At 39.1% G+C, this 27871-nt stretch overlaps 1 protein-coding gene across 11 annotated transcripts in view; it reads right to left on the reverse strand.

Moving 5' to 3' along the window:
• The window catches only part of kirrel3b (kirre like nephrin family adhesion molecule 3b), a 165964-nt gene that overhangs the window by 33683 nt on the left and 104410 nt on the right, over positions 1–27871 (reverse strand). For 6 of the 11 annotated variants that reach the window (XM_063492873.1, XM_063492872.1, XM_063492877.1 and 3 more), the window contains exons 5-6: positions 17225–17394; positions 9952–10102 (exon numbers count right to left, since the gene is read on the reverse strand). In XM_063492873.1, coding sequence (XP_063348943.1) covers positions 9952–10102; positions 17225–17394 — 321 coding nt within the window. The remainder of the gene's footprint in view (positions 1–9951; positions 10103–17224; positions 17395–27871) is intronic. The other 5 variants (XM_063492878.1, XM_063492875.1, XM_063492874.1 and 2 more) reach the window with 1 other exon arrangement.

A 27871-nucleotide genomic window follows, 5' to 3' on the forward strand; every position in this document is an offset into this window, starting at 1 on the left:
CAGCAAGAAAAGTGAAAATTATGTCTAATTTTGCAAAGGAGACAAAATACCCTTATAAATAGTGGGGAAAACATGCAACCTCAAAATACAAGGCGACCCGTTCCACCCTGCTTTCCTTTAAGCTTGTTGGTGTGGCAGGGGCTGGAGAGGGGGTGTGGCTTGTTTCCAATCATCAAGGCTGGCAATACCTGGTCTCACTCACTGGACCGGTGCTCTGCAGACATCCTTAGAGCTTAGCTGCTATGTGGCTCCCCAAGGCACCGTTTTGGATTATGGTTTGCTTTCTTGCACTAGCATGCAACACTGCATACACCATTTCATCACTCATGCGCTCACTTACACCACTCATCATACTGGCCACACACACCATGGTTAGTTTAAGATTGTTCTTTGTTTCATTAATTTAAAACAAACAAGTTTTTAATTGGCTTCTGTGCGCATCTGCCTTTTTGTCCTGGTTGTGCAGTCGGGTTCATGACAACAAGGACTAATTAATTTTATTTACAAGGACCCAGATTTGTCCAAAAACTGATTTAGCTGTGCAGGGTTGATAAAATGCTAGAATTTCAAACTCAAACTGATACCCCCCCCCCGAAAAACAAAAAACAAAAAAACACCTGACACGGTGTTTGATACCACAATGAAAAAAAGACAAAAATACTTAAATACTTAAAAATAAAGAACAATAACATCAGTGACAACAGTATTTTCAAGCGGTACGATATAGTGTAAAACATTTATAAATTGAAATAAACATAGTGAAACATATACATGTATGTGTGAGTATTACATATACTGTTGTATAAAAAGAAATACAGCAGTTTGAGGTAGTTCTGTGCTTGGCGCCATGTTTTTGTTGTTAAACAGATGGGGCGTGTAAGGTTGGCTGCCACTGTTTCTGTCTAGTTGCTGGTAGACTTTTTTCTGCTTCACTCTGGGACTTTACGAGAAACTGAGCCTTTTTTAGATTTTAGATTTGGAATTTTAGATTATTAACATTCAGACAGTCAGGTCTGAACGCTGTTTGCTGCTTAGCTCCCATGTCAACGTTAATATTTTATTATTAGCCACAGTTGCTATCTACTTTAGCTGCATACACACAGGAAGTGATTTTAATCAATGTAGGAACCCCAAACCAATAGAAAATGAATGTCATTCTCTGGGTGAAATAATCGCTAGTCACAGGAAGTTTCCTCTAATTCCAGGCGAGCGAGTGAAGTGACTATAAATACAAGGGCAGAATACCACTGACTGAAAAAATGACCTCGTAGCAAATATGTTACGACATAACCTAGGACACCAGAACCTGTTTGTTGGGGTTATGTTTGCTGTACAACTCTTGGTCAGTGAGCGAACTGCTACCCTAACTCTACACTTCTCTCACTACCCCGACGCTAACCATAACTTAAATCAGACTGTACTTATGGTTAGGGTATTGACAATGCTAATCATAAGAAAAATGCTCCAAAATAAAAACAACAGGTGAAAGTCATTTAAATCTGATGATCTTAAAACATATTACAGTGGTAGTTAGAGCAGTTGTGACAAGTTAGCATAGTTTGTTCTCCTGAGTTTTTCAAGCCATATTGTACCCCTGTGAGGTGTAGTTCATCACAAGTGCTAACACTAACCCCAACTTTATCCTAACCCTGTATCTTTAGAGAAAAATGTAAACAGACTTCGGTGTGTGACAATTAGAATGATTTTTAATTACCTCGCTGCCAGAGGTAATTAAAGAGGTTGCAGAACAGTGTGTTAAAAACACAAATGACATATTCTCATTGTGCAGAATTAGTGGGGTTAATGCTGGGGTTGGTGTTATCCCCAAAGATGGCTAATATTCATACCGCTCATGAGAAGACTAGGTGCTGTTGTTAAGTAACGCTGTAGTGTGTTTCACAGGTGTGGACGATAACATGCTATTTTTATTCTCAAATATTATTTCTAAGGAGCAAATCAAAGGAAAACTTGACTTGATAATGAGTTTCGGCTAACGGCAATTTGCACACAGTGAATAGTCCACAGTGCAATACGCTGCAATTAAATAATGTTATAAGGTACAATTAAAACGGGTGTTACAATTAAAAATATTCACATTATGCAAAATTAATAAACAACTTAATTTGTCCTAATTGACAAAGGTGGGATTCTTTTTGAAGATGTGCGTTCATTTCCATATCAAACCCGTCCCGTGTGAAACAAGCAGCTATTTACCTCACCGTTTCACAGACGGAGATTCATTCATCAGGGTTTCTGTAATTATGCTGGGTACATTTTGTTCAGTGTTGAACAAAGTCAGAGAAAATTATCATTTAATATATAAATAACCAGTAGTTGTTCAAGTGTATTAGTATTATTACTGGCGAATCAGGTGAACAAAGTGTTTTGGATTACAACTATTTTTATCCCTTGACTGTAAGTTAGTAAAACCAAATGTAATCTAAGACATGGTGTTACGTGGAAGCACTTTTTTCTGGGATACTAGTGGAATACTGGTAAGGCAGCAGTCAGCAGGGGAAAGCGCTGGATCTGAGTTTGTTGCTAGTGTAGCCATCTGTTTCAAAGGTATAGCTGCTCTATGTTCAGAAAAAAAAAAGCTAAAGCACCAAGCAGGAACTGTGTTTGGATGTGGATGAAGAGCAGTGTGGTCGGCAAAGAGATTCCACATAGAATTAAAGAAACACCCAAATGCCACTGAAATGAAGCCAAACAACTCTGTGTATAGTTATGAAGCGTGATTCTGTAAGACTCTGTGTGTGTGTGTGTGTGTGGGTATGAAGTGCAGGAAAACTGCTTTTTACCCTGTGGCTGTGCAGATGCTCTAGGCTGGCTCAGCTGCCACAAAAACCCAGAGAGGGGGGTGGTCCAGGTGTCATATTCCTTCCTACTCGCACACCATATTCCCCATCAGCAGACTCATTTCCCTCCAGGACAGTCCCCCCCCCCACCTCCAAACCCCCACCAACTACTCTACCATGAGCTCTTCAAATCCAAGAGCTCCACCTGTGCCAGCTCTCCCTGGGCCAATAGAGAAAACAACAATACTGCGGATGGAACGACCGAAGGCCACAGTCAACCAGGCACCGAGCAGCGAACTGTGTGCATCTACGTGTTTGTGAGCAAAGGCAGACATTCAAGGGGTTTTGTGTGCATATGAAAGTGCACATGGGTGTACGTTCTAATAAAACAGGAAAGCCATCCATGCCTCGAGCAATAGTGTTAGCTGCCCAGTACATTTTTTTTCTTAACATTGCAAGCTGTTAATTGCGTGGACTAAACTGTGGGCAGAGGGGACCTCAGGGGTAAAATGACAGACGTGGCAGTGGTGGAGGTGGTAATAAAATTCAGCAAGAATGTGCAAGAGTACAGAGAGAGGCATACATAAAAAGAAAGCAAGAGAGATCTGACGGATGTGTCTATGCTGATAGACAGTAATGTAGAAGCTAATTCAGAAACCATTTTCACTAAAAATATTCCTGAACTGTCCTTTTTAACTATGCCAACCTCTTTCTGGCCGCCAAGAGACTTCTAAGGACACAAATGCTCATTACTGTCTCCCCGGCTACAAATTAATGTTCTTTTCAAATGATTGAACTGACCCTCCCTTAAAAAATCCCCCCACTTTCTCTCAGCAAGTGGTAATGTCATGAGGATTTTCCATCTATAAGTTACTCCAGTAACTTCCTGGATAGCTCCATATCCCCCAAGCCGGAAGCAAAGACAGCCATGGGAGCAACAGCCGTCAAAAGTCTATCAGCAGTGCCCTGGGTGTGGATAAGGGACTGTAGCTTGTCTAACCACTGACCTTTTAGATATGACAGACATCTACTTAATAAAGTCCATTTGCTGCTATGATGTATAAATGCATGAGTTGCTCAGCGAGGGCATTTGAGGCATGATGCGACGGCACATCAATATGCAAGACTGTTAATTCCCAACATTTGTCAAGAGGGTAGTAGCAAGGGAGAGAGAGAGAGACAGAGAGAGAGAAAGGGGGAGGAACGGATGAAAAGAGGAAAAGGGGAATCGTAGGACTGATCGGAGCTTCTGTGAAAACAACAGGATGAATTGGGGAGGGTGGTGTTATAGTTGGCCGACAGCTTTTGATCGGTTAGTTCAAAGTGGAGACCAGATGGTGTTTTTGGAACAATCTTCCAACTTCTCTGTTTCCTGGAGATCGTGCCAGCAAAAAAATGCTTTTTTTGCCTTTCTTAAAGCTCAATTTCCAGTCTCTCTGGGTCATCACAGACAGCTGTTCTCCAGTAGGACCGGCCTCAAACTCCAGTAGCATCAGATGCCTATGAAGGCTGGGAAAGCTGTTTGTGGGCCGCCCGCTCGTGGCTTCTAGCCTTAACGATATGGGCGCACTGTCATGTGGCTGGCTGAGTGGAATACTGCAGAGAGGAACAGACTGACTGACAACCTGAGGTCTAACATTGATCATCTGCTGTTCACATGAGTAAATTCATTGAGAATTTAGCGAGTTTAATGAAGGCAGATGTTATTATTCAATTCATACAGGCGCTTAAATGTGTGCTTCCTCTAGCACATCTGTAGCCAATTACATTCCTGACCATCTCAGTTTTGTTGCTGATGCAAGGGTACGAGCCAGAGATGCTTTATAGCATCTGTGATGTGTTTGGGGTAATGAAAATGTAACATTTAGAAACGATGTCTTCACACAGCTTAACATATAAGGAAGATAATTCTGTGCGGATGCATCATAATTCAGAGCATTTTTGTGCCCCTTTACCTTTTTACTCAGTCCTTCTCACTTACAAATTCTATCTCAGATAAATTTGCCATTATCTGCTTAATTAAGCACGGAGAGCATGTAGCAGAGCAAGCTACCAAAACAAATCCTCCCCAATTGCACATCTGCATGTTCTTTATTAATTAGTCTCAACAAATGGCATTCATTTTTCCCCCACATGGCTCAGCTTGTTTGCAATGCAAACACATGGAAAACCTTGGTTTTATCCGTCCCTTGTGCATTAATTTCCCACTAGCCTATGTGTTTCGAAGCATATTTCTATGTGGGGCACTGCTTTGCAAAGTATGCAACTGGACTAGAAAATGTTTGAGGAATATTTTAAATAGTTTGATGAGTGGGAACCAGCGGGACATGAAACTGTGGCACCAGAATCGTATTTTGCTGCAGTGATATGATGGAAGGGTAGGGGAGTTTACTGATCTAAGTCCAAAGAGCGTATTGCAAGTTCAGTCATGCTGCTGCAGAAAACAGCATCAGGGGGTAGCCACCCTTCTGCTATCAAATAATTAAAGTCAGCTAATGGACTCGTATGGACAACTGTAGTCAGCAGTCTATCCAGGATTGTGAATTGCCTCTGTTGGCTCTAAATCCCTCTCATTTTGGCAACATCACCAGCACGTTCTGTATTTAGATGCAAATTTGTCCAAACCTGGGTCAGGTAACACATGGATGTTGAATGGAATAAAAAAAAATGCTGAAGTGGGTGTAAATCATTTCAGTAATGATAAAAGAAAAGAAAGGTTGGTAAATGCATTGGGTTTTAGACGGGTTTAGGCTGTAGAGCAGTGCGCTGGGTCGTGTTTCGATTACGCTATAAGTGAAAAAGGGTACCTGAGCGTAGAAGCCGGCAGAATGGCAAATGTTGAGAATGGCAGAGGGAATGAGAACGCTTTAATTACTTTTGTTGTCATTCGTATTATCTCACTAATGCGGCCAATTAGATAAGTCTAGGCGGGAAAAGAAGTGAGACTGTTCATTAATTAATTGTGGTATTTACTCACAACTAGACACCCAACAGAGGCTACCAGCATATATACAGAGAAATCTACATTTTTGGTGAATACACTGCTATTTGAGGATATTTGCTAATTTGCTGTCTTACTGACAATGAGTCAAGAGCATCAATATCAGTTTTATCTCACTGCTTTCAATAAACAGCTATCGCATGAAGTGTCAGATAAATAATTGAAAACCATTATATCTCTGGCTTTTTGGCATCGTTTCATAAAAAGATCCATAATAACCTTTCAGCAGTTCCTGTTAGAGGGAACTGGACTCCATCCTCTGTTTGTTTTGGGTTTTTTTTACCCATCATAGATTTTTTTCAGACCAGACTATTTTATTTCCACTCCTAATTTTTTATTTTCGATCAGAAAAATAAAGTTACAGTAAAGCAAATATGAATATTTGTCATTAGCTTTGTCATTAATATCATTCAGTTACCTCGTTTGCATTGCAAAGCTGGTATTGTTTCACACATCAGTTATAGAAACATGATATCAACCAAGACAACATAACCTGGCATAACTTTGTCTTATGTGGTTGCTTCTAACGTTGGCTGTCATGAAGCTGTTATTAATCACAGTTTCCCTGACCTGAGAGTAAATTGGTTCAATTTGGACTAGTCATTAAAATGTCATTAAGTGTTGCTACATTTTTAAATGACTTTTAAATACCTTATTAAAGGCAATAGGCAGTGGGACAGTTTTCTTTGTGGACTTGCAGAACTAATATTTGGCTTGGCAGCTGGGTAAACAGGTCTCTCTATGAGAGCCAGGCTTCCAGGTTGAGGCTGTTTATTTATTTTGAACACAGAAGCTCAGTGGTAGTGCTGTTGCCTTACACCAACAGGGTCCTGGGCATGAACTAGGGGGGCTCTGGAGTTTACATGCAACCCCCCCTCAATGTAAGTTCTCATAGTATGCAGAAAATATTAGTCCATTAGATGGTTGTTACCAGCTAATGAAAACTTGTATTGTCTTTCTAAGAACATTAGCATTGCAGTCGTGGCCATCTTAACAAACAGCAGCTTATGTGCTAATACTCAAAGGCTTAATGCTTTCTATGCTATGTGAAAATAAAATGTTATGAGCTTCACATTGGTAGCTTAATTTGCTATTCTGCTTCTTTAACTCTCCACACGGCCCAACCACAGCAATTTCAAGAGGGCGAATGCTGGACACAAATTTCGCAAAGGACCTAAAAAATACAGCAACAGTGACAGCATATCAGTACAAAAAAGCATAATGGTAACCATGTAATCAGAGTTCAAAAAAACAATTGTAATTTTATATTATTTAAGAACATCACATAGGCTTAATTATTTACATTTTGAGTGACATTCACATGACCCTGGTTTAAAAGTAGAACCCTGATACAGTTCAATGTTATGGAAGTCAAAGGAAATGCAGCAACACTTGATCATACTCAGCTTAAAGAGGTGCAGTACTGAATCATCAGTGTCTGCCTTGCATTTTTTCTACAAACACTTAACTCTGAAACAATTATGAACATGTATTGTTACATTCTTATGCATGCCTGGTTTTTCCTCTAATATAGAACACCCAAGAACAACTGTAAAGCAGAAACTGCAGAGAGTTACATATAACTCATAAGGTGACAGGAAGCTCCTGAAGGAACCCTTGCCTTGATAGGTAGGGTGATGGCTTTCAGCTTCTCTGAGAAAAGTCTCACTAAAAAAATATTACCGTGGAATGAAGAAATAGGTTCGCCTTCTAATATCACTCTTGCTCCGAATAAGAAGTAACATGCTCTCTTGTTTGAACATATCATCATTATGATTCATTAAACCAAGTTACTACTGTTAGTATAACAAAATCAAAATCAAAAGCATGCATGCAAATACAAAAGGATCATGGTATATCTCTATGGCTGCTGTGTTCAGGTATCAGGGTCATGGGATATTTGGTTACATTTAAAACATAAGATTTGTTCAGGATTGGGTGTTTGCTTTCTTGTTTGTCACTTTTTCCTTATTTGCTGCCACTACACTGCGCTTTGTTTCATGCGATGCGATGTACAGCAGTCCTGTACACTTACTGAAGGCAGACGTTTCAGTCTTTCCTGTGTAACCCATCGCCCGACTGTACCTTTCTTCCCACTACAAACTGCTATTTGCTCATTTGTGGTGTGGACTCCCTGCAAAGTATGTACTTCTACACAAAACAGCAAAGCAATAACAAACAGACAAATCCCAGATCCATTTTAAATCCATATGGAGAACATAACTAGTAAAATCCTCTGCAATTTTCTGCATTACGGCATTCAAGCAGACTTTTTGCCCTCAAGAAACAAAGTAACAAAAGATAGCGCTACCGTGTCTGCACATACATTAGTTGACTGTTGAAGGTGTATTTGTGTGTCTGTGCAAGAGAGAGAGCAAATGTGTGCAGTTTCTGAGTAGCATACTCATGAGGTCGAGAGACAATTAAAAGGAATAGAGGAATTATCATACAGTCAAGTCATCGACCCAGCTAAGGTGGTTATGAGTTACTGATAAAAACAACCACTGTACTTGTATGATACTAATTAATGTTTATCATTCTGGATATTGGCAGTTCCTGCTGTTGAAACTTTGTCATGTGAGGACAGTGTCTTGGTAATTAACTTGTCCTTTATGGACTAGGCTTTGAGGAAGATCAAGCACTTGAATTAGAGCACAGCTTGTGTTTATTTCCTCTTGTATAAGGAAAGAACTTTAGTGTGAAGGCACCGCTTTATAATGTTCCGTTCCTGTCTTTAACACTTTTCTGAAGACGTTAGATTTACAGCATGTTTGGTGAATAGTCAGGTCTTTAAAGCATAATCTTTTTGCACTTGTGTTACAGATGTTGTTGCTAAGCCAGAACCCTTGCAACCAAATAAGGCTGCACTGAAATTAAACAGATTGATATCGAGCACAAATGAATCAAAGTTCAACTGAAGCAAGTTTTATTTCAGAGGCAACTTAATTTAGAAGCGGATCTCAGCACAAACTGTAGGTTCTGCTGAACTGTGCTGAACATTACCTGTCAAATCTGGGAGAGGGCGGGGGAGGTGAGAACGAGGGAGACAAGAGCCTAAGCCTTGTGGGAGACAATTTGAATCTTGACAATTAGTCTCTGCTGTCGCTTGGTTTGATCTCACACTGTGAAAAATGTTTTCAGGAGCTTTAATTGTGTAAAGAGCACATTTTGGAATGCTAATTAGAAACCTGCTCCACTCATTTTTCAGGGTTAAATCATACATTCAGAAGCGAGGATGATGCTATGATGGCAAGCATTTATCACAGACACATCATTATACATGGTGACAAATCAGTTTACATGTGGGATGACTTCCCTCTCTGACTGCATGACAAAAATGAAGCGGGCAAACTGAAAGAGTTGCAAACACTAACAATTGTTAATCATTTTTTACCCCCACGCCTGAGTTGGCCTGATCGTGTCGTGCCCGCTCTTGCCATGCTTGCCTCTTGTGGTGTGCATAATGAAAAGAATGGAGCCGTCAGTCATAATGGCTCTCTAAATAGCATTTTCTGCTTTATTAGTCATACTTAATGGTGTTGAAGGGGTTGTGAGTGATGCAAAATCCCTTTGTTCAGAGCCCTTCTCTTACTGTGAATGCTTCTTGATCGAAAAAAGATTCCCTGACAATTGAGGCTGAATGTGTTTTACACGCTGGGCTTACTTTGCCTATTTTAGAGGGGAACTGTAGATGTTCTCATCAAAAAGATTGATGGCATGAGCATGGAAATAAAAGAGGTGGATACAGTTCGCACAGTACCATAACAGGCAGTGCCACAGCAGGTAGGTAGATGGACCAAAAAAAGGAGGCTCCATTCATTTTAGATAGACGGCATCTTTGATGTTGCATCAGAACAAACAAATGGAAAAAAAAAGAAAAACAGTAATACAGCACCAATCCATACGCTGGATTACTATATGTAAGTAAAAATGGAAACCAATTATAAATATTCACCAGAGCCGAAAATGAATGCTTGATTTTCACACTGTTAGCCACGTAGGTATTTGACAGTGTCTTGACTCTACATGTGAGAAATGCCTCATATATTTAGAAATGCAAGTTTTAAGCTGACCCTTTGCCCACCCATATTTTTCACGAAAAAGGTCTTCACAGATCAGAATAACAGAGAGAAGAAGAAGTGGTATGCTTACGCTGAATGTCAATTGTGACACTGGTCTCCTTGCCGTTGGGGACTGCCTTGTTGGAGGCCTTACAGATGATCTGCTGACCTGTCTCAATGTTGGAAGGTGATAGGTAGAGTGTGCTTACGGTGCTTTCCCTCTTGCCATCCCGGAGCAAGGTCTGCAAAGAGGGAAGAAATACAGAGCAAAGTTAAGGCAGTTTTGTGGATGAATGCTTAAGCCTCTAAATCTATGCCAAGTTTGTTTTGTTGTTCTAATGGATTACCATAGTGGGACCTTGGATTGGCTTTATCATAATCAATAAATAGAACCTGAGCTATTTTTATGCTGAGCAGAGTACTGAACTCCAAATGCTGCAGAATCCGAGGGATATCGGATTGTATCTTCAATAGTCCCAATTCAAGCTGGGATTATAAATTGTTTAAGTGATGCACAAACAGAGAAAAGAGGTGGAAGAAACGCTTTGCTGGATAAGCTTTGATGGAAAAGGTATAAAATTGTTGCAAAAAGGCAGAAAATTTATGTATACACAAATCTACTCCCTTGGGGATCCAGAGACAAACCCTCAGAACACTCTAGCCTGTAGTTTTACTGCAAAGCAGATTGATATAAAAAAAAAAAGTAGAAATATATTTCTTGAGTTTGCTTTTGTGTGTCTGGAGAGCTGCGCTCTAGTGCATGGCTTGTCATACTCCACAAAGGAAATCAATCTTCTTTTCAGCGCTCATCCTCTGAGCCCTACATTGTGGAAGCCATCTGGAATCAGTTGGTAGCGCTCAGTAGCTCTCACGCTCCCTCAAACGCTCAGGGGAGGGCTCTGGGAGTCTATGTTAACCAGTGCGGGACAGAACAAAGTCACTGACTAGAACAAATTGCTTGGGCAACAGGGCACAGTGTGGTCAACCACAAAGTCAGGATGCATTTCCCTGCCATCTTTTTAAAGCAGGCTCACAGTTGCTCTGCATTTCTTGAAGACACAAAAAAGACCTTCCTATTGAAGAACACCAAAATATTTTACTCCTATGTTGACCAGAAGGAGCTCAGTTGACTTGCTTTACTGCACTGCTAGCTTTGGATTTATCTACCAAAAATACATACAGTACTTGTCCTTCACTTTGCATAATTTTGTAGCCAACCATACAATAAGAAAAATACTGATGATCAGATCCTATATCTACTCAGCACTTAGTTAACTACTGCAGGCTGAGTACTGCTGAGTATATTTAGATTTATAACGTATGCAGCTGAAATGACATAACTAAAACTTTGCAAGTTTTTAGTACTCTGTGCTAAAATGCAACATATAGATTCCATCTACCAGTACCAGTACCCATTAATCATTTTCCTGAGTCAAACTGAGGTTCATTGCCAAAGTAGAAACCAGTGGTAATTATCCATTCATTTCTGCACTTAATGTGAACATTTGAATTATCCACATTTATGCTGTCTTTCTCACTTAAGCATACTATATTGTGAATAGCATGATTAAAATGTCATGGAAGTTGTAAAACCTCATGGCTAGGCATTTGCAGGAAATGCCTAGCCATGAGGTTTATTTTCAAATTAAAATACGTCAGGGTAGAGTATCTACTAAACGAGTTTGAGATTAGAAACTCTGTATTACTGATGCGAAAAAAAAGTATTCTCTTGTAATGGGATATTAGATCCCTTGCATACTTGTGGGAAGCCCATTTGTATGTGAAGAACCATGTGATGAAATTCATAACTGTGCATGAGTCACTTCTAAAGCAGAACACATTGGCTGTCAGACGCGGGATATGTCAATGTAATATCCTTTCTGACACAATCAGGATTGTTTCCCTCGTCGCTTTGGACCTGTCTGAAGTCATTAATCTTAGAAAAGGGGTTAGCTGGCTGCAGCATTGAATTCAACACCATGCCACATTATAATTTGATAAATTTTTATATTCACCTCCTGAAGCCATGTGAAGAATATTTTTACCATGGCAGGAGATGAATGACAAAATAACCGGACTGAGAGGGAATGAGTTGTCTTTTTTTTAAGCTATAGTTACTAGGTACTAGGTAATTTCTGACCTCCAGAGGGTTACAAAAAAAGGTGAAAATTGGTTATTAATAAATGTTGGAGTTTCAAGATGGGCATCTCAGTATGTCTTTTTTTCTCTCATTTTACTGGGGTCTAATATTTCCTTGCTTTGTAGACTAATTTGGTCTGGCTTAAGTAGGGGTATACCATGCTTTCTGTGGCTTTCATTTAAGAGACAGACAGCCTTCTTTCTCAAAAAACAGCATCACAGCTAGATAAGCCCCTGGCCAGCTAATATAGCAATACCTACATAAAAGCTAAATGTAAAGCTGTGACTGCCAATCAAAGCTTTAACCAAACATGAAAGTGACTTTGCAGAAGTAGACCAGTTTGAAAAACAAGCAAGCAAACAAACAAAAGAAATCTAGTCAAATAGGTTGCCTGAGAACTGAACGATGTCCAATAACAGCTCAGCTAGAGGTGTTAAGTTTATATCCATAAAGACTGATGATTGCAGCTCTGGGCATGTTTGTTCGATGGAGAAGTAAAAAATCCAAACTAACAAACAAATACGGTCTACGGTGCTTCGTTAACATAGAATAGCACAACCCCAGTACTGAGACCAGGTTTTAAGGTCTGGATAAAGTGCGTCGACCAATTTATTCAGAAACAGTATTAATAACAAGGGAGAACCCTGACTTAGAATGAATTCAGACACATGTCAAAATCATGAGTGTTATAAGTAATGCATATCCCAAGTGAAATATAACTCTTAGCAGCCAAATGTATCTAAGAAAGAAAGTAACAGTCCATACTGAAGACAGATCACCTCAGCATGAAGCATAAAAAATTCTGGAAGCTAATCTTTCTCTAAGTGGCTGCATGTAAAAAAGAAATGGGTAATGGAGAGAAAGAGAAAGAATGAACTATGAGCTTTTCTTTAGTGAGTGGTTTCAAAAAGAATATCCATTTAGTTAACTAGTCATTAAAATACATGAACCTAATTAATAATTTATTAAATAAAACTTGACATACATACCAGAAAAGTTCATCTACTGTTAGTCCGAAATACTGTGATTACTCTGAAGCTCTCTTCTATTTGTATTCTTCTCAAATTGTAATACATGTAGCCAAAAGCAAAATGTTTTTGCCATTTAATGTCATTTAATATACAGTTAATTTATGTGCAAAGGTTTATAGCCACCTCTAATTTTTTTTAATGAAATTATGAGCAATAGTTTTTTCAGACTTTCTGAAGGTATTTCAAAGTTTCTCTTTGGACATTGGCTACTTTTTCCACTCATTTTCAGTCCAGTTCTTGTGCCTGACCATTTTCAGACCTTTGTTTGTTTGTTAATAATGAATGAATCATTCAAGCATAAATTGGTTTTTCTTCCTCTGTACTCAAGGAATGAACCAGTGTTGTGTCTAGATATGAAACTTAGAACCAATTTTAAATTATATGTGCTACTAGTACTACTAGTAGCATGCCATAAAAACACATAATTTGTTCCCATTTCTTTAGTCCGATCTATAAAAAATCTCAAAGTATGAAAGGCACAAAATAGTATTTTTGTATCAGCAAGGAGCTATTAGTTAAAACCTTGGTATATCTCAGCATGGTGTGCAGTGTGTCCTCAAAACATTTGAGGAAATCGGAAGAAAGTTGAAGACAAAAGCAGATGCAACCGGCCTAAGATAAAACTAAACTCTATCCGAAAGCTATGTCCATAAGAAAAGGGGAAAAAAAACTGAGCAAAAGTACAAGCTAATAGAAAAACACACAACGGAAAACTATCAATTATGGATTGACCTTCCCAGAGCCCGGATCTCAACATTACTGAAACAGTGAGATCATCAGAGAACAGAACAGACATAGCACAGGACAAAAGGCAGCCAACATCCACAGTTACAAAGTATCCTGAAGACTACTTAAATAAATTGCTTAAGAGAGTTCAGGCTGTGTTGAAGAATAAAGGTGATCATACCAAATATTGACTTTTAAACTCGAGCTTTGTACAAACTCTGTTTTTGCCTTTTAACCCTAGAACACTATCGCTGGGTGATTTTCAACCGAGCAAATACATTTACATGATTTCTCTCTCCTGCAGCTGTTAGTGTGTCGAGGAGATTGTGCCTTCACCAGGGAAGTCTCAAATGTCCCAGGAATGGGTGTATCAAAGACCAGCTTTCCAGCGTCATTTTTTTTTTTTTAGGAATTTTTTGTTCTTGAATTCCAGATTTTTCTGTAATTTTGGAGCATTATTTTAGCATCCCCCATGACACTTTTTTTCATTTTGTTAGACATGGCACAGTTGAAAGTAAAAGCTGACCACTCTGATCACCCGGCGTTAGTGATTGTGTTACTATTTATTGCGATAGTGTTCTAGACTTAAACTATATTTCAATGTATGTTTGTTTGTTTTTCAATCAATTATTTAATCTTTTACCCATTTTCCTAGCAAAGTATAAGAGAATGAAGGAACCTTTGCATAGTACTGTATATGGATATAAATTTATATATAATTTTTGCCTAATAAGGAAATTTACATGCAATTTACTACTGGTCAACACCAACATAAACTTAATTAAAACTGGAAAATCTGTAAAATCATAATAAAAATTAAATTACATTTTTTGACATTAAGATGACCTAATTAAACTTTGAAGGCATACACAGTGATACATAGTAAATGTACCGTGTAAAAACGAATATATAATAATTATTTTTCTAATAATTCTTCCAAAATTACTTTGACCAGATCAAATTATGTATATTCAAACAGTTTTCCATTTTTAATCTACACCACAAAATGTTCCTCTTCTCTTGAGTTAATTGCACACAACTTGTCACGATATATATATGAAATATATACTTTTATTTCTTTTGTTTTTTCACATGGTAACTGAGGTTAAATAGGTTTCTTTTACTTAACTCATTGTTTTCAAAAGCTGTTAAATGCAATTAATTGAAGTGATCTATATTTCACCTTTACTTTTAATGTTTAATAAATGAGGTTAATTGGATTGTCAAAATCTTTTGAGATCTTTTTAAAATGGAACCAGTGATTACGTGTACAGTTGAAACTAAGGAGCCCTTTGACTTACATCATTACACCTGTCTCAAAACAAAAAGAAATGCGACACAATAATGCTCGACCAAATTTTAATTAGTTACTTTATTTGTAAGTATTTCCCTTCCCATTATGCAGTGAGTGTGATGATTAAAATACAATAAAGTGCTCTAATTACACAAACCTCCCATGGCTTTATGAGAAAAAAAAACTCATAATGGAATAAAGGGACAGTAAAAAAGCAGCTGTGTTAAATACTTCTGAGGGTTGAAAAAAAAACCAGACAAAAACTAAAAAAAATGTTTCCTGCTAACAGTGATATTATCAACTTCATGTGAACTTTAGCACCTTTACCTGGCATTAAAAGGTGACAAAGCAAAGACTGTATACAAAATGGTGTTCCATACGCCAGAACAAGAATGGCTCATAAAAATATAATTCCTTCCTTTTTTTTGTTCTTTTTCCCCCTTCTACCACTGAGATAATCCTCTATCTCCCACTCTCAGTTTGCTACCAAAGCGTTCAGGAAAAATATCTTGCACATAGTGAAGAATGGCTTTATGGTAAGGAAGTGCATCATGTTCTTCAAAAGATTTGTTGCACCATTCCAACACAAATGTATCATGGAGCAAATTTGCACACCTCCTAAGCACAGCTCAGACCTTGAGGCTGCGTGTTACAAACAGCCCTTTGCAGTTTTCTGCTGAGCAGCTCCACTGGAGCAGATGGGAGTTGAGAATTGAGCATTATTCAATAATTTACTCAAGCCCAAGCAAGTCTTGACATTTGAACCACTCACCTTACTTTTCTCTCTAATTATTTGGGGTGCCTCCTCCATAATACACCACAGTTTATATTTAGTGAAAGCTACCCTCACTAATGATAAGCAATGCATCATTTAGGTTGCTCTCTTCCATGGGAGAACTGACGCACATTTTTTGCCAAGCAATGGCGTTAATCATACATTTTCTCTTTAACCACTGGTCCAGTAAATAGTTTGCTAAGAGCTCGTGGAAATGAGGTTTTGAGGCCTTTAGTGGAAAATTATCTTCGGGTCAGAACCATCATTACTTTTGACATCATCAGGAAAGCTATTTCTGTGAATCCTCCACCACATCTGCTCACATTAGTCCTCTACATCTGTGGGATATGAGAAGACCATCAGATCAGATGACGATGATGTAGTCTCCCACACTGCTCTTTGGATCCACAAAGGAGTCATGTTCTTTTAATTGACCCCCCTAACCTCACTCCATAATGTTAGGCAATAGAGATAAAAGAGGAGAGACACACATCATTCGCCTCAACACAGACATGTGAGCATCCATCAGCTACCAGCACAGAATGTCCCCATATCTGCCTTCGCTCTGAGAGGAAGTGAAGGCAGGAAGCGCACTCCCCGCCCAGTATTAGCAAACGGCACCTCCAGCAATCACTTTATTCAAAACGGCCTGGTGCTGTACCACAGTCCAATCAATGGCATTTATATGCTCTTTGAAAAAAGCCGATAATGGGATGAGGCAGTACAGGGAGCGAGGGAAGGCGGGGGAGGTGTTAGTGCTCTAAAGTGCCGAGTCTCTTTATGTCCTTTGTTTAAATAGAAATAGAACATGACAGTGCTGAATGGACGATTAGCCTTAAGGGCTAATGTCAGTCAAGAGTCTATGGGGATCAGGTGATCCCAACATTGGGCCGTTGTGTATGGGCACTGTTGTGTACCGCAGCATCAAAAGCATGATCTGTCATTCAGACTCATACTGTGGCATGAAAAGGTTCAGACAGATTCCAGCAGCGAAAGTGACATTGTCGAGTTTTTTAGGGTGGTGGGATAAATGCCACTGAAGGAAAAGATCCAAACACTGAAGACAAACGCAAAGCCATGGATAGCTCTGTGATCTCACCACTATCTGAGTTGCTTTGGATACTGGAGGGAAAAAAAGAAAGAAAAAAAAAAACAGCCGGATTTTAGTAATTCAAACGCAATCGGAATTTTCAAGGGGTTGCATTTTTAAAAGCAATCCATCCATCGGTCACTCGGTGGAAGGGTAAAACTGGAGTAGAGTATAATTTAAGTAAAGAAAATGTTAATAATAGTAACAAATAATAGCAAATCAAGTAATATAAAATAATTCCACTCTTGCGTCATCACGTCATCAACAACCCTTTTCCAGCTGGTCTACATACCTGGAATGACACACACCTCTATGCTTACCTTGGAGTACATGGCCCCATTAAGGACCTCTCCATTGCGGATCCAGATAATTGAGGCCGCAGGTTTGGCATTGTCAGCATGGCAGGTCAGATTGAGTGGGTCACCGGCCCTTAGGCTTACAACTGGCCCTCCGCTGATGACTGGGTCTTCTGGAGGAACTATTGATCAGAGACAAAGAAAGACAGGCCGTTAGTAAAATGTGCAGACGTGAGATCAAGCTATTGTTTAATGTGTGATATATTTATGTTGATAGCAAAGTTGGGCATATTGACACCCGCATAGCATTATGATCCAAAAAGTTCCGATGACCCAAATAACACAAAACTGCAGAAAAGTAATGCCTGCTACGAATTCGCAGCAAAACCCTAACTATATATCAGAGTTAGTTTCCTTTTAATGGGTGCACTTATGATGCCAACAGGGGACAAAATGCTAGTTCATTGTATCAAATTAGGTTTCCTTAGAAAACAAAACCTGCAACTATTGTTAGGTGTTCATTAAAGGTAATGACTTCACAGAGAAAAATGTATTTACCACATACCTAATGGAAAACTCAGTGAATGGTGTGGTTTCAAAGCAAGGAAAGCTTTGCAGACTGAAGTCCCAGCATGACTCTCTAAACAACAATAAACTCTATCATCACTCATTGCAGACTCAGCACATATGTGTCAGCATTAAACGTATTTCAGACACACAGATTTCCTCCCTTTATTTCTTACTGTGTTGACAAATACAGCAGAAAGACAAAAGCAGTGCTACAGTGTTGTATGTGTCTCTAATGGCACTGATCAAAGTCATATTCCCGTTTTACCCATGAGCTGATCTGTTTTCTCACTCTTTTTTTTTTTATAAGTGAAACTGCAGTGAATTATTGATTGACCTGAGTGCTCATTACAATGCAGATCTGGGGCAAGATGAAATCAAAGGCTGCAGGCAGCTGCCATATTCCCGTGCAATAGCATCATGATTGGAAGAAAGGTTGTTATGGGTTAGATTTATGCTGTCAAACAGATGTGAGAAGAATGAAACCAGAGAAAATGCAATTTGGGTTCTTTCTGGACATTGAATGACAATATGTATAAAAGCACTCTTTAATGGCAACATTAGGGCCCGAATGGCGCGCACGCAGCTATGATGCACTGTTGCTCACTCTTTAAATAACTGAAAAAAATGTTATAACTTAACTTAGTTTTAGTTCAACGTTGCTAAATGTGTTTTTAACAACACCGCTAGTTAAATCTCAGACCCAGATAGCTGCATTTACAGTGAGAGGAACATTGTATTCTCTGCATATATTTCTGTTATTTCCAACGCCGCATTTTAGACTCACTTTTGTTTCCCACTCAACACTCTATTAAATTAGACATAATGCAAAACAAACCCTTCCGACTGAGCTTACTACATTCAGTATTCAGTTGTTCATTTTGAAGCAGTTACAGGAAACAGGTTCTCATTGAGGTCAGTGGTAAATACTGTTTATCAGAAATGTACTGCACACAATAATAAGGTGACTATTTTGGGTTTTTTGTCTGCAGATCCCTTTTAGATACAGCAGAAAATAATCGAACAAGAAGAGGCGGCACTCGTCTTGTACTGTGGCTTGGAAACATGTATTCACTGAGCAGATGCAGTTTTAGAGTTTTAAATTGCACTAAACAAAGACCAATTCCTCTGCTCACAAAAAGTTCTTCAAGCTGTGTTTGCTGCATTTTAAGATGTTTTATTGGTAAAATGGTCACATATCTTTGTAGTTTGAATACACATATCGAGCCTGGTCATCAACCTGTCACAGCACTCCAGTGATAAAGACGTGCAGATCTTGGTCTTCATGCTGTGGTTGATTATTGTAAGGGGGGTAGATTTATGCTAGTCTGACTAATATCATTGTATTACATAACATTATTGATTAAAACATGGAATTGGGAAAAAATCTTTATTAATCAAATAATCTGCAAGCATAACCATCACTACCACTTTTTTTGAGTAAATAAAGGCTTAGTCAGACCAGCGTGGGAACAATGAAGTCTGTACTCTGGCTAGACCTAACTCTGACCAATCAGACCAGGAAAACTGCTATTTCAAAGACAGTTCAGACTCACTGATTCCTATTATGTACTTGAGTGTGAAATGCAGTGTTAATTCTGGCTGGCTCCCTTTCATCTGTACTTCATTAATATGCAGAGGGTCGGGAGAGGTAGAGGAATCTCAGGTCAGCACAAGCAGATAAGACAAGACAGTGTGCTGATCTAGGCAAGTAAGAAAAAATCTTTGTGAGAATGTGGTCACCACCTGGTTCTTTATCAGCAATTGGATGCAAGGTCAAAAAGATCACTTTAGTTATTCTTTTGCTAAGAATAGAGATTCAGCATGGCATGCAAATGCGAGAGAGAATAAGAGACTGAAAAAAAGGCAGCATTATGAGCCTGGACAATTCCAGAAAGCTCCCCCATCTGTCAATAAATAAAAAAAGTGAGGCTCAGTAATGGCACTTTGACTGTTGATTGCAAAAATACAAACCTACTGGTTTGCTGGCAGCGTTCCTTTGCACATATGACTGAAACATTAATTAAATGACAAGCAAGAAGGTTTTATATGGAGGGGGGATATAAGGCCTATTAGGAATTGCCAAGATTCTTTCGCTAATCATCACAACAGCAGCGGCAACAACCTCGATCAGGACTCATGTTAGCTGCTAATGGATTTAAAAATGATAGGGAAAATTTTGGTCCACTCTCCCATACAAAATAGTCCCAGTTCATCATTATATCAGGGATACCTTGATTTAAATTTTTTTATTTTTAATGTTTTGAATAATGGCACAACAATTGGCTATACTGAGGTCAAACCGCTCACTTGGTCATGTGCTCTCTTCTCATTCAATCATTCTGTTGCTGGCTTATTTTTGTGTTTTCGGTCATTGTATCGTTGCATCATTCAAACCTTTCCCAAACTTCAGGTCAAAACATTTTTTAATTTCACAAAAATTTTCCCTCAGCGAGCCCCATACCGCGCTCTTTCCTTCAGTTCGATCAGAGAGACTTTGCTGTTTGTTTAAAACATGCTACCAAGGCCTATTTGAAGTTGTGGCGTGTTTCTCTTAGCACACCTATTCAGAGTTTTCCTTGTTGTGAACATGTGCTGTTCCATTACTCTTGGGTCCTTTAGAAACGTTTATGTAGTTCTTTTTTCCCGGGGATGTACATCTCTACGTTTTCGCATAAAGCTGTGATCAAGTCATTATCTGGACTTTCTTGCAAGTGATGGACTCGGGCTTGAATACCACACATTCATGTAAGGTGATATAAAGCTTAAACTGATTAGAAGTCTCACATAAAAGGTCTTTTGCGTAATGTTCAAGGAAACGTTCCTCTCTTGCATACGTTCAAACAAATCAGTTTTCTGTAAATAGGTGCTCAGCTAGGGTCGTAGAGTGACTCTAGTAATGAGTGTTGTTATACTCTCCCAGGCTGTTTTAGTAAGTAACTGTATGGACCCTTTTGACCTTTTTATTGTCCCAGTTGTTTATTATTCAGCTTTACGTATTCCTCTGAGAGGTGCAAAGTGGACCGTGCAAGAGGAGTTTATGATTTCATGCATAGTGCCGTTACATGGAAGAGGGAGTCGCAGCAAAAACAGCACTCTGGGTACGGTTTCAGGTCATGTCTCTCTGGAGGGATGCTTGCCAGAAAAACACAAAGGGTAAATGGGGAATATAACAAGGAGATGAAGGACATGCCTGGCTGCCTCCATCCAGCATACCTTTGTATCTTTCTGTCCTTCACAGTGTTTGAGGTCTTATGCAGAGTGTGTCAATATGGAGACAGTTTGTGACAGCCTGGGCTGAAATTGTTGGTTGTGTTAATAAAAAAAAGCCACAACTTGTGCTCATCGCCACTAAAGGAGCACGGAGAATGTTCTAATCAAAACAGAAAGGCAGTTAGACTTGAGCGCAGAGGAAATGGGAACATCTGACCAATAACCTAGCATCCATTGAATATATAAATGACCAAAAAATATGATTAAAATAGATCTTTCTCTTCATCTAAGATCTTTCACTGATATTGCCTTATGACTGCCAGGTCTGACAGTTATACAGAGGCCAAGCCTTGAACTTGAATCAGCCATCATCATTACTGGGCTGTTTGCAAACTCGGCAGTCCCTAATGGTTCTAAATTAGCTCTTTACTGCAGCCATTCGATGGACTTGGCATAAGTGTGGTCAGTGGTACAGATTGATCACTCCTCTTTAATTACAGGGCTGACTCATTGCAAACTCTGCTCCACTCTGTCCATTTTTTTTTTCTCGAGGATAATAATTTAATCCCTTTCAAGGCTTTCTCAAATTTGCATTCGTCTGTGCAAATTTGCTGGCGTGAATTCACACAGACATCAACTTTTGCAGGTATTTCGGTGATTACACGTTTTATACAAATAAGCAGACGACTGATTGCTGAATAGCCACGAAGCGGTTTGTTTTACTTATGTATTAATCAAACATGCAGCATTGGCAGTGACTGCAGCTCAAGATTTAGGTAAAGAATAACTGTAAGATACAGCCAGTTCATTACTTTCATCATTTGAAAGCTTTCTTTGGGCCTGATTTGAGTGTGTATTTTGATCCGGTGGCTTCAGATCATAAATGTCATAGTGGGTTCTAAGGAGCCTTTTATTTATTTCTGGGATAAATCCAAATTGCTCTGTCAAAACTCACATTCATTTACCTCATTTGATGCTTCATAAGGCTCGGGATTCATTTATGTGCTTCGCAACGCTATAAATGTCTGACTACATGCCCTACCTTCCATCAGAGTGAGTGAAAACAGACAGCGATGTCAGAAAAACATAGAATTCAGTGAGATCATTTACTGGTAGTGTATAATCAATTAGACCAAAGCATATTGATGTGTAATTAACAGTGAAAAGCATTAAGTCTGTCAGCTCCAACAGGGGCTTCAATAAACCCAGGGGATCATAAAGCTGCCTTTTGTCTCATGATACATATGAATTATCCAAACACTGGACATAAAGCTTGAATCTATGTGATAGCATGCACTAGAGTTGGTTTGTGGTGATCCTGCTGAGTTTTTAGGAAACCAGCAATGGGAGAAGTCCTCCAAAGCAGCCAATGAAATCTTGTGAGCACCCCAGCTTTCCAGGAGTGCGAGCAAGGAGGAAAAGCAATTTGGAGGCAAATGAATGAGAGAGCTCCACATAAGGTGGCTGGACGATGTAGGGGAGGGGAAGGCTGGCAGCGTGTTAGCTGTGCTTCGGCGGACGTGTCCTGAACATCAATGTGATTCCTGACTTTCCTGTCTATTCCAGAAGAATACTTGCGCGGGCTGCCTGTCACCCTGCCGCGACAGCTTGCAGAGTTTGTGATAGACAGATCAGGAAAAACAGAAGAGTAGAAGGGAGGAATACCCAGCGCAGGGTGGATACAAGAGACATGTGTGGCTCACTGGCCCAAATCACCGGCCCTCTTCAAGTGCTGTCATAGTACATCTGTTTGGAAGCCAGAAGATCTTCAGCCATGAGTGTGCACATGCATGAGACAGGAGAACAAGTAAGAGTGAATAAAAATGAAATGAAAAGGAAAATAAGAGAAACAGACAAAATGGCAGATTGCGGTTGCAAAAACAACAGCACAGCACTGATTTGTAGAAAATCCATGGCGCCATGGTGGAAATATGAAATAATAAGTTGCTAGAAAAGACAAAGAAGAGTAAAGAGAGATCTAGAGGAAGAAAGCAGCTGGACGCCAATGGGACAGTAAGGAGAGATGATCAAAAGGCGCAAACTAACTAATTTTTGCTAAATTTTAATATGTACAGTGTAGAAACACAGCACGAGTCGGCATCATGATCTCTGCGAACACTGCCAAATAATATGGAGGGAAGGAAGGATGAAGATGAGATGAGGAGTGGGTAGATGCCAGAGCTGTCAGAGATGTGCACTGCTTGCTCCGTCACAGCGCAGCCATGTGCAGCCCTAAGCTGCTCTCCACAGATTGGGAGGGTGCTGACATTGCTTCTCACCACCCAGCTGAGTTGTGCTCTATAATTATGTGTGTATTATGTATGTATGTTTGAATTTAAGGAGTGTGGTGTGTGTGTGTCGGGGGGGGGGGGGGGGGGGGGGGGCAAGGCAAGGTCAAAATCCAAGTTCCAACTCACAGTTAAAAGTAAAAACTTTTCATTCAAAATTTCTGGCACTTCTCAGCCCTTGTTGTTATATTTTCTATCTATCTATGTTATATTATTATATAAGCCAATCATTAGTTTGCTGACAAGAATTATAGTCAACTGAAGAAAACCTACTCACTGAGCAGTGCGGTGCATTCAAATTAGCTCAGCACCTGTACACAGTCGGTACTGTTGTTTCGCGGCACATGAATTCATGTCATTTCTTCTCCTTCTGTTCAAATGCTGAGAAGGAAAAAAAAAACCAACAAAAAACCAAACATCCTACATACAGTCTGTCTGCCATAATCGCACACCTGCTCACTGCCTCTGATACCATAGATGTAGTTATTGTCCCATCTCATGTTGCAGAAAAGGCAGTGTAATGTGAATGTTACAGTCAAGTTTTCTCCCAGAATGACTGCCGTTTAGGACACCTTATCTCTCATTATACTACTGAGATGGTTGGCTAGGCTTAAATTACCTTTTGTAAAAGACAAATTGGTTACTTACAAGGAAATCTGCAAAAAATTTAATAAGGGTTCCTCAAAATGTGGCTCAAACAGCAGTATCCGGTAAAAAGGATACTGATATGGCTTTAACCTTTAATGAAAAAACGAAGAATCAAAATCTTAATAAAAGAAAGATCACGTGCAACTAATACAGAAAATACAGGTCTTCTATATAAACTTTCACTTGCCCTTGGACTTACTTACTGAAACATACTTCAAAGGCAGACTTGAAGCTAAAATACACATTAATAAACTATTTGTGATAGTTTGTGGGTTTTTTTCAGCATGAAAACTTCTAATTCTACAGTAGCTTTCTTTTCTTTTCTTTTCTTTTTTTTTAGCCCTGCCCTCAAAGTTCATTTCCATTACTAAAAAGATGGCAGTGTGATCCTTGAGAAATAATGAATTCAGACTTATCCACAGAAATGGCTGATTCAGCTTTGGCAGTTGAAAACAACAATAACAAAAGATACCCTTGGGCTTTTGTGTACATGAATATTGTTGCTGAAGCATGGGCCCAAAACATTAACAATGCAGGAAAGGGAAAACAAATATCTTGCACACAATGGTTCATTCAAATGGCGTGCTATCAATTATGTTTGTCAGACGACCAGCGTAATATTGTATTTATGAATGCTTTTCATTTCCAAAGATCTTCTGCGGGGCTTTGAATTTCAACCGCTGCACCAACTGCACATACATGGTTCTTCCAAAAGTGAATCAACCACATATGGTTTAATTGCAAATGTAAATGTTGAAATGCTGATGCACAAATATGCAAGATTAATAACAGAGCTTATATTACGAGAAAAAAAGCTCAAAAATGTATCTTATTGCACACTCAGACAACAATTTAAGCGTAACTGGATAAACCAGACAATAAAGGGTTGCCACAATACTAACATTTCAAACTTGATACCAGCACTTGGAAAGATATTCAGTACTATTATCAACACATACAAAAAACAGAAAAGGCAAAACTGATGTGAAGAATACCAATCCTTGCACAGCTCAGCTATAGCCATGTTAATTTCCTGTGCTTCTGGTGTCTTGCCACCATGTTTTTGTTGCCGATCAAATAGAGCTGTTAAGGTAGGCTGTCGCATTTTCTGTCTAGCTGCTGCTAGACTATTCTCTGCTTCAATCTGTTACATTAAAAGAAACAAGTGTTCAGCTGATAGTGAGAGGAGGGGCTCTGTGCCTGTCTGTCTGCACCACTGCTGTGTGAAGCTGTGTGTCAGCTGGAGGAGGCGACGACAGCACTGCTGGTATCAATACTGTTACAAATGAGTATGTGATCCCATAGTTCTTTTCAGTATCCGTTTAGCATCTGAGTACCAATTTTTTGACATTATTTGGTACATATGGTACATAATAAACAAAAGTTAAGAACTGTGATATCCAGAGACACTGGTGTTACACAACAAGTGATGCAACATTTCTGAATGGGGGATTATTTTCTACTACACAAAAAGCTTTGTAACTCTTTTTTATTTCCTCCAGATAACGTCAACATCTTAAAAGATCTCCTGTCTTTATATGTACGCTTCAAGCCAAAAAATAATCTCATCAAGGTTAATGGATGATCCAAAAAATACTTGAGAATAGCTGGTGATGATAAATAAACAATATTGGGCCTAGTGGCCAGGTATTTTTTTATCTTTTGAGTTTATCTTTAGTAAATTTTAATGAACAGCCAACAGTGAACAGTGTACCAAAAGCTCTCTGTTTGAGTTTACAAATTAACTGTGTGTCCTTTTAAGACAGGATTCAAAATTAAGAGAACTAACTAATTAAAGGAATTCAAGGCTGTCCATTAAGTAGGAAGGATTCATTAAGTGACTGGGAAAAAAAGGAGTGAGTAAATGCAGATGGTGACAAAAAACCCACTTAAAATAAAGACTAAAATGTCCGTCAATAAATGGCACTACAATTCATTAAAAGCATATTTCTTTTGTGTAAAGGATTACCACAATCCAGTTAATTTAAAAGAAACCAAACACCTTAGATAAGTTTTTCAGACAAAGACCTTAATCAAACAACAGTGATCCCACTTCCTTTCATTCCACCGGTCCCCAACCAAAGGTAGAAAGATTAGAGCAAAGGTCTGGAGAGGTGCCAACTAGCTGCAAGGGATATAATTAGCCTCAGGGGTCTTTTTTGGACCTGAAACCCTCCATTCTCTTCCTTCATGACTAATTCACAAGACCTTGATTCTCCTTTGGCATCTGAGAGTAAGCCTGCAAGCCATGCAAACTCTTAAGCTCACTATCCATTTAGTTGCCAAAGCTTTTCGATGAAGGGACTTCATTACCGTTTATAAATGTTGATGTAGTCAGTCTTTTTTTAACCTCCTTACTCTTCCCCATTTAATTATTGGCTGAAATGAATAAGAGTGAAGTAAAGACTTTCGCTCCATTTTCTAGTGAATGGGTGGGTTGTTTACATGTGTATTTCTTACAAGGCCAAACTCAGTGAAAAGAAAAGAGAAAAAAAAGACAGAAAACTTGAAACATGCAACTTTATTCTTTAGCAATATGAATATTTGTGTTCTGTGTTTCCAAAGATATCAAAGTTAAGTGTTGAGAAGTTACTCTGACATGGCACATGGATGTATATGGACTGAAACTGAATTATAAAAGATGGAGAGGAGAGCTTTAGATTTATTCTGCTGTCAGTTTGGAGATGGAAGACTTTGTGTGCGTGTGTGTGTGCACTGGTGGGTGTGAGGATGCATTTAAGCATAATGCATATATGCTATGCACCGTATTTGTGTCTGCGTGCGCACATATAGGCGTGTGTGTGGCCGTAGCTGCCTTCCAAGTTGATAGACATACTCTGTCACTGCTGGCAAGTAATTGACAGCTAGGAGTTTGCAGTGACACAGGCCTTGCATATATTTCCTCCATTACCTTGTGTGTAGATCAGCCTGGAGTTCTCCCTGGCAGCGCATTGTGGAGTCATTGAGCTTGGCAGGGGATTAAACAAACACCTACCATTCAGGCTCATGGGGAGGTATGATAAACTCTCTCACTCTCAGTAAGTCAAATACGAATAAAGGTGTTCCCTTTCTCGTAGCTTATTAGCTAAGATAATACAGTTCACCCAAATGCTGCACTTACTTGCTGCCGTGTGCTGCTTACGGTTGAAATTTCAGGGTTAGCAAATAGTGCTTTACTGCTTTAATTTACTTGAAATATGCCAAGATTCGGCCACATGGAGTACAGTGGGGGGGGGCGTGAAATAAAAACTGAAAGTAGAAAAATATTTGCATCCACTGCTTATGGCAACTGTTTTCTCCCATATGAGCAACCTTTCACTGAAGGCAGCTTTTACCTTGAAAATTTCCAAGGCTACTAAGGCTAAACAAAGTGGTGTTTAGCATCATAATAAAGTAATAATACATAATCATAAAGAAAAGCTGGCAGCACAAGAATATTAAAAGTAATGAATTTTTTTAAAAAAAGAAAAAAGAGGAAGAAAATGGTAAATTAAAAACAAATACAAAATAATAAAGATTATAAAGGAAGAAAAGGAAGAGATGATAAAACATTATAAAAGACACCAAACAAATAACTCAAAATGGAAGCACAGAGAAAGCCAGCGTATAAAAATATGTCTTTAGAGGGATTTAAAAGGCGATAAAGAGCTTGCCAATCTGATCTCTTCGCTGAGGTTGTTCCAAAGAGTGGGTGCCCTGATAGAAAAGGCTCAGTCACCCTTGGTCCTCAGCCGAGACTGTGGGATGGCCAGCACAGCCTTGGCTGAGAACCTCAGGTTACGACCGGGAGCGTACAGTGTCAGAAGATCTGAGACATACTTTGGTGTGAGCCCAGAGATGGCCTTGAAAAACATTATTAAAATCTTAAGATCAGTTAATATTAATAGGTAACCAATACACCTATTTATTTATTTTAGTTTTGTGTCTGACTGCTGCACATGGA

This window comes from Pelmatolapia mariae, linkage group LG14, assembly GCF_036321145.2.
Source record: "Pelmatolapia mariae isolate MD_Pm_ZW linkage group LG14, Pm_UMD_F_2, whole genome shotgun sequence".
Lineage (NCBI taxonomy): Eukaryota > Metazoa > Chordata > Actinopteri > Cichliformes > Cichlidae > Pelmatolapia > Pelmatolapia mariae.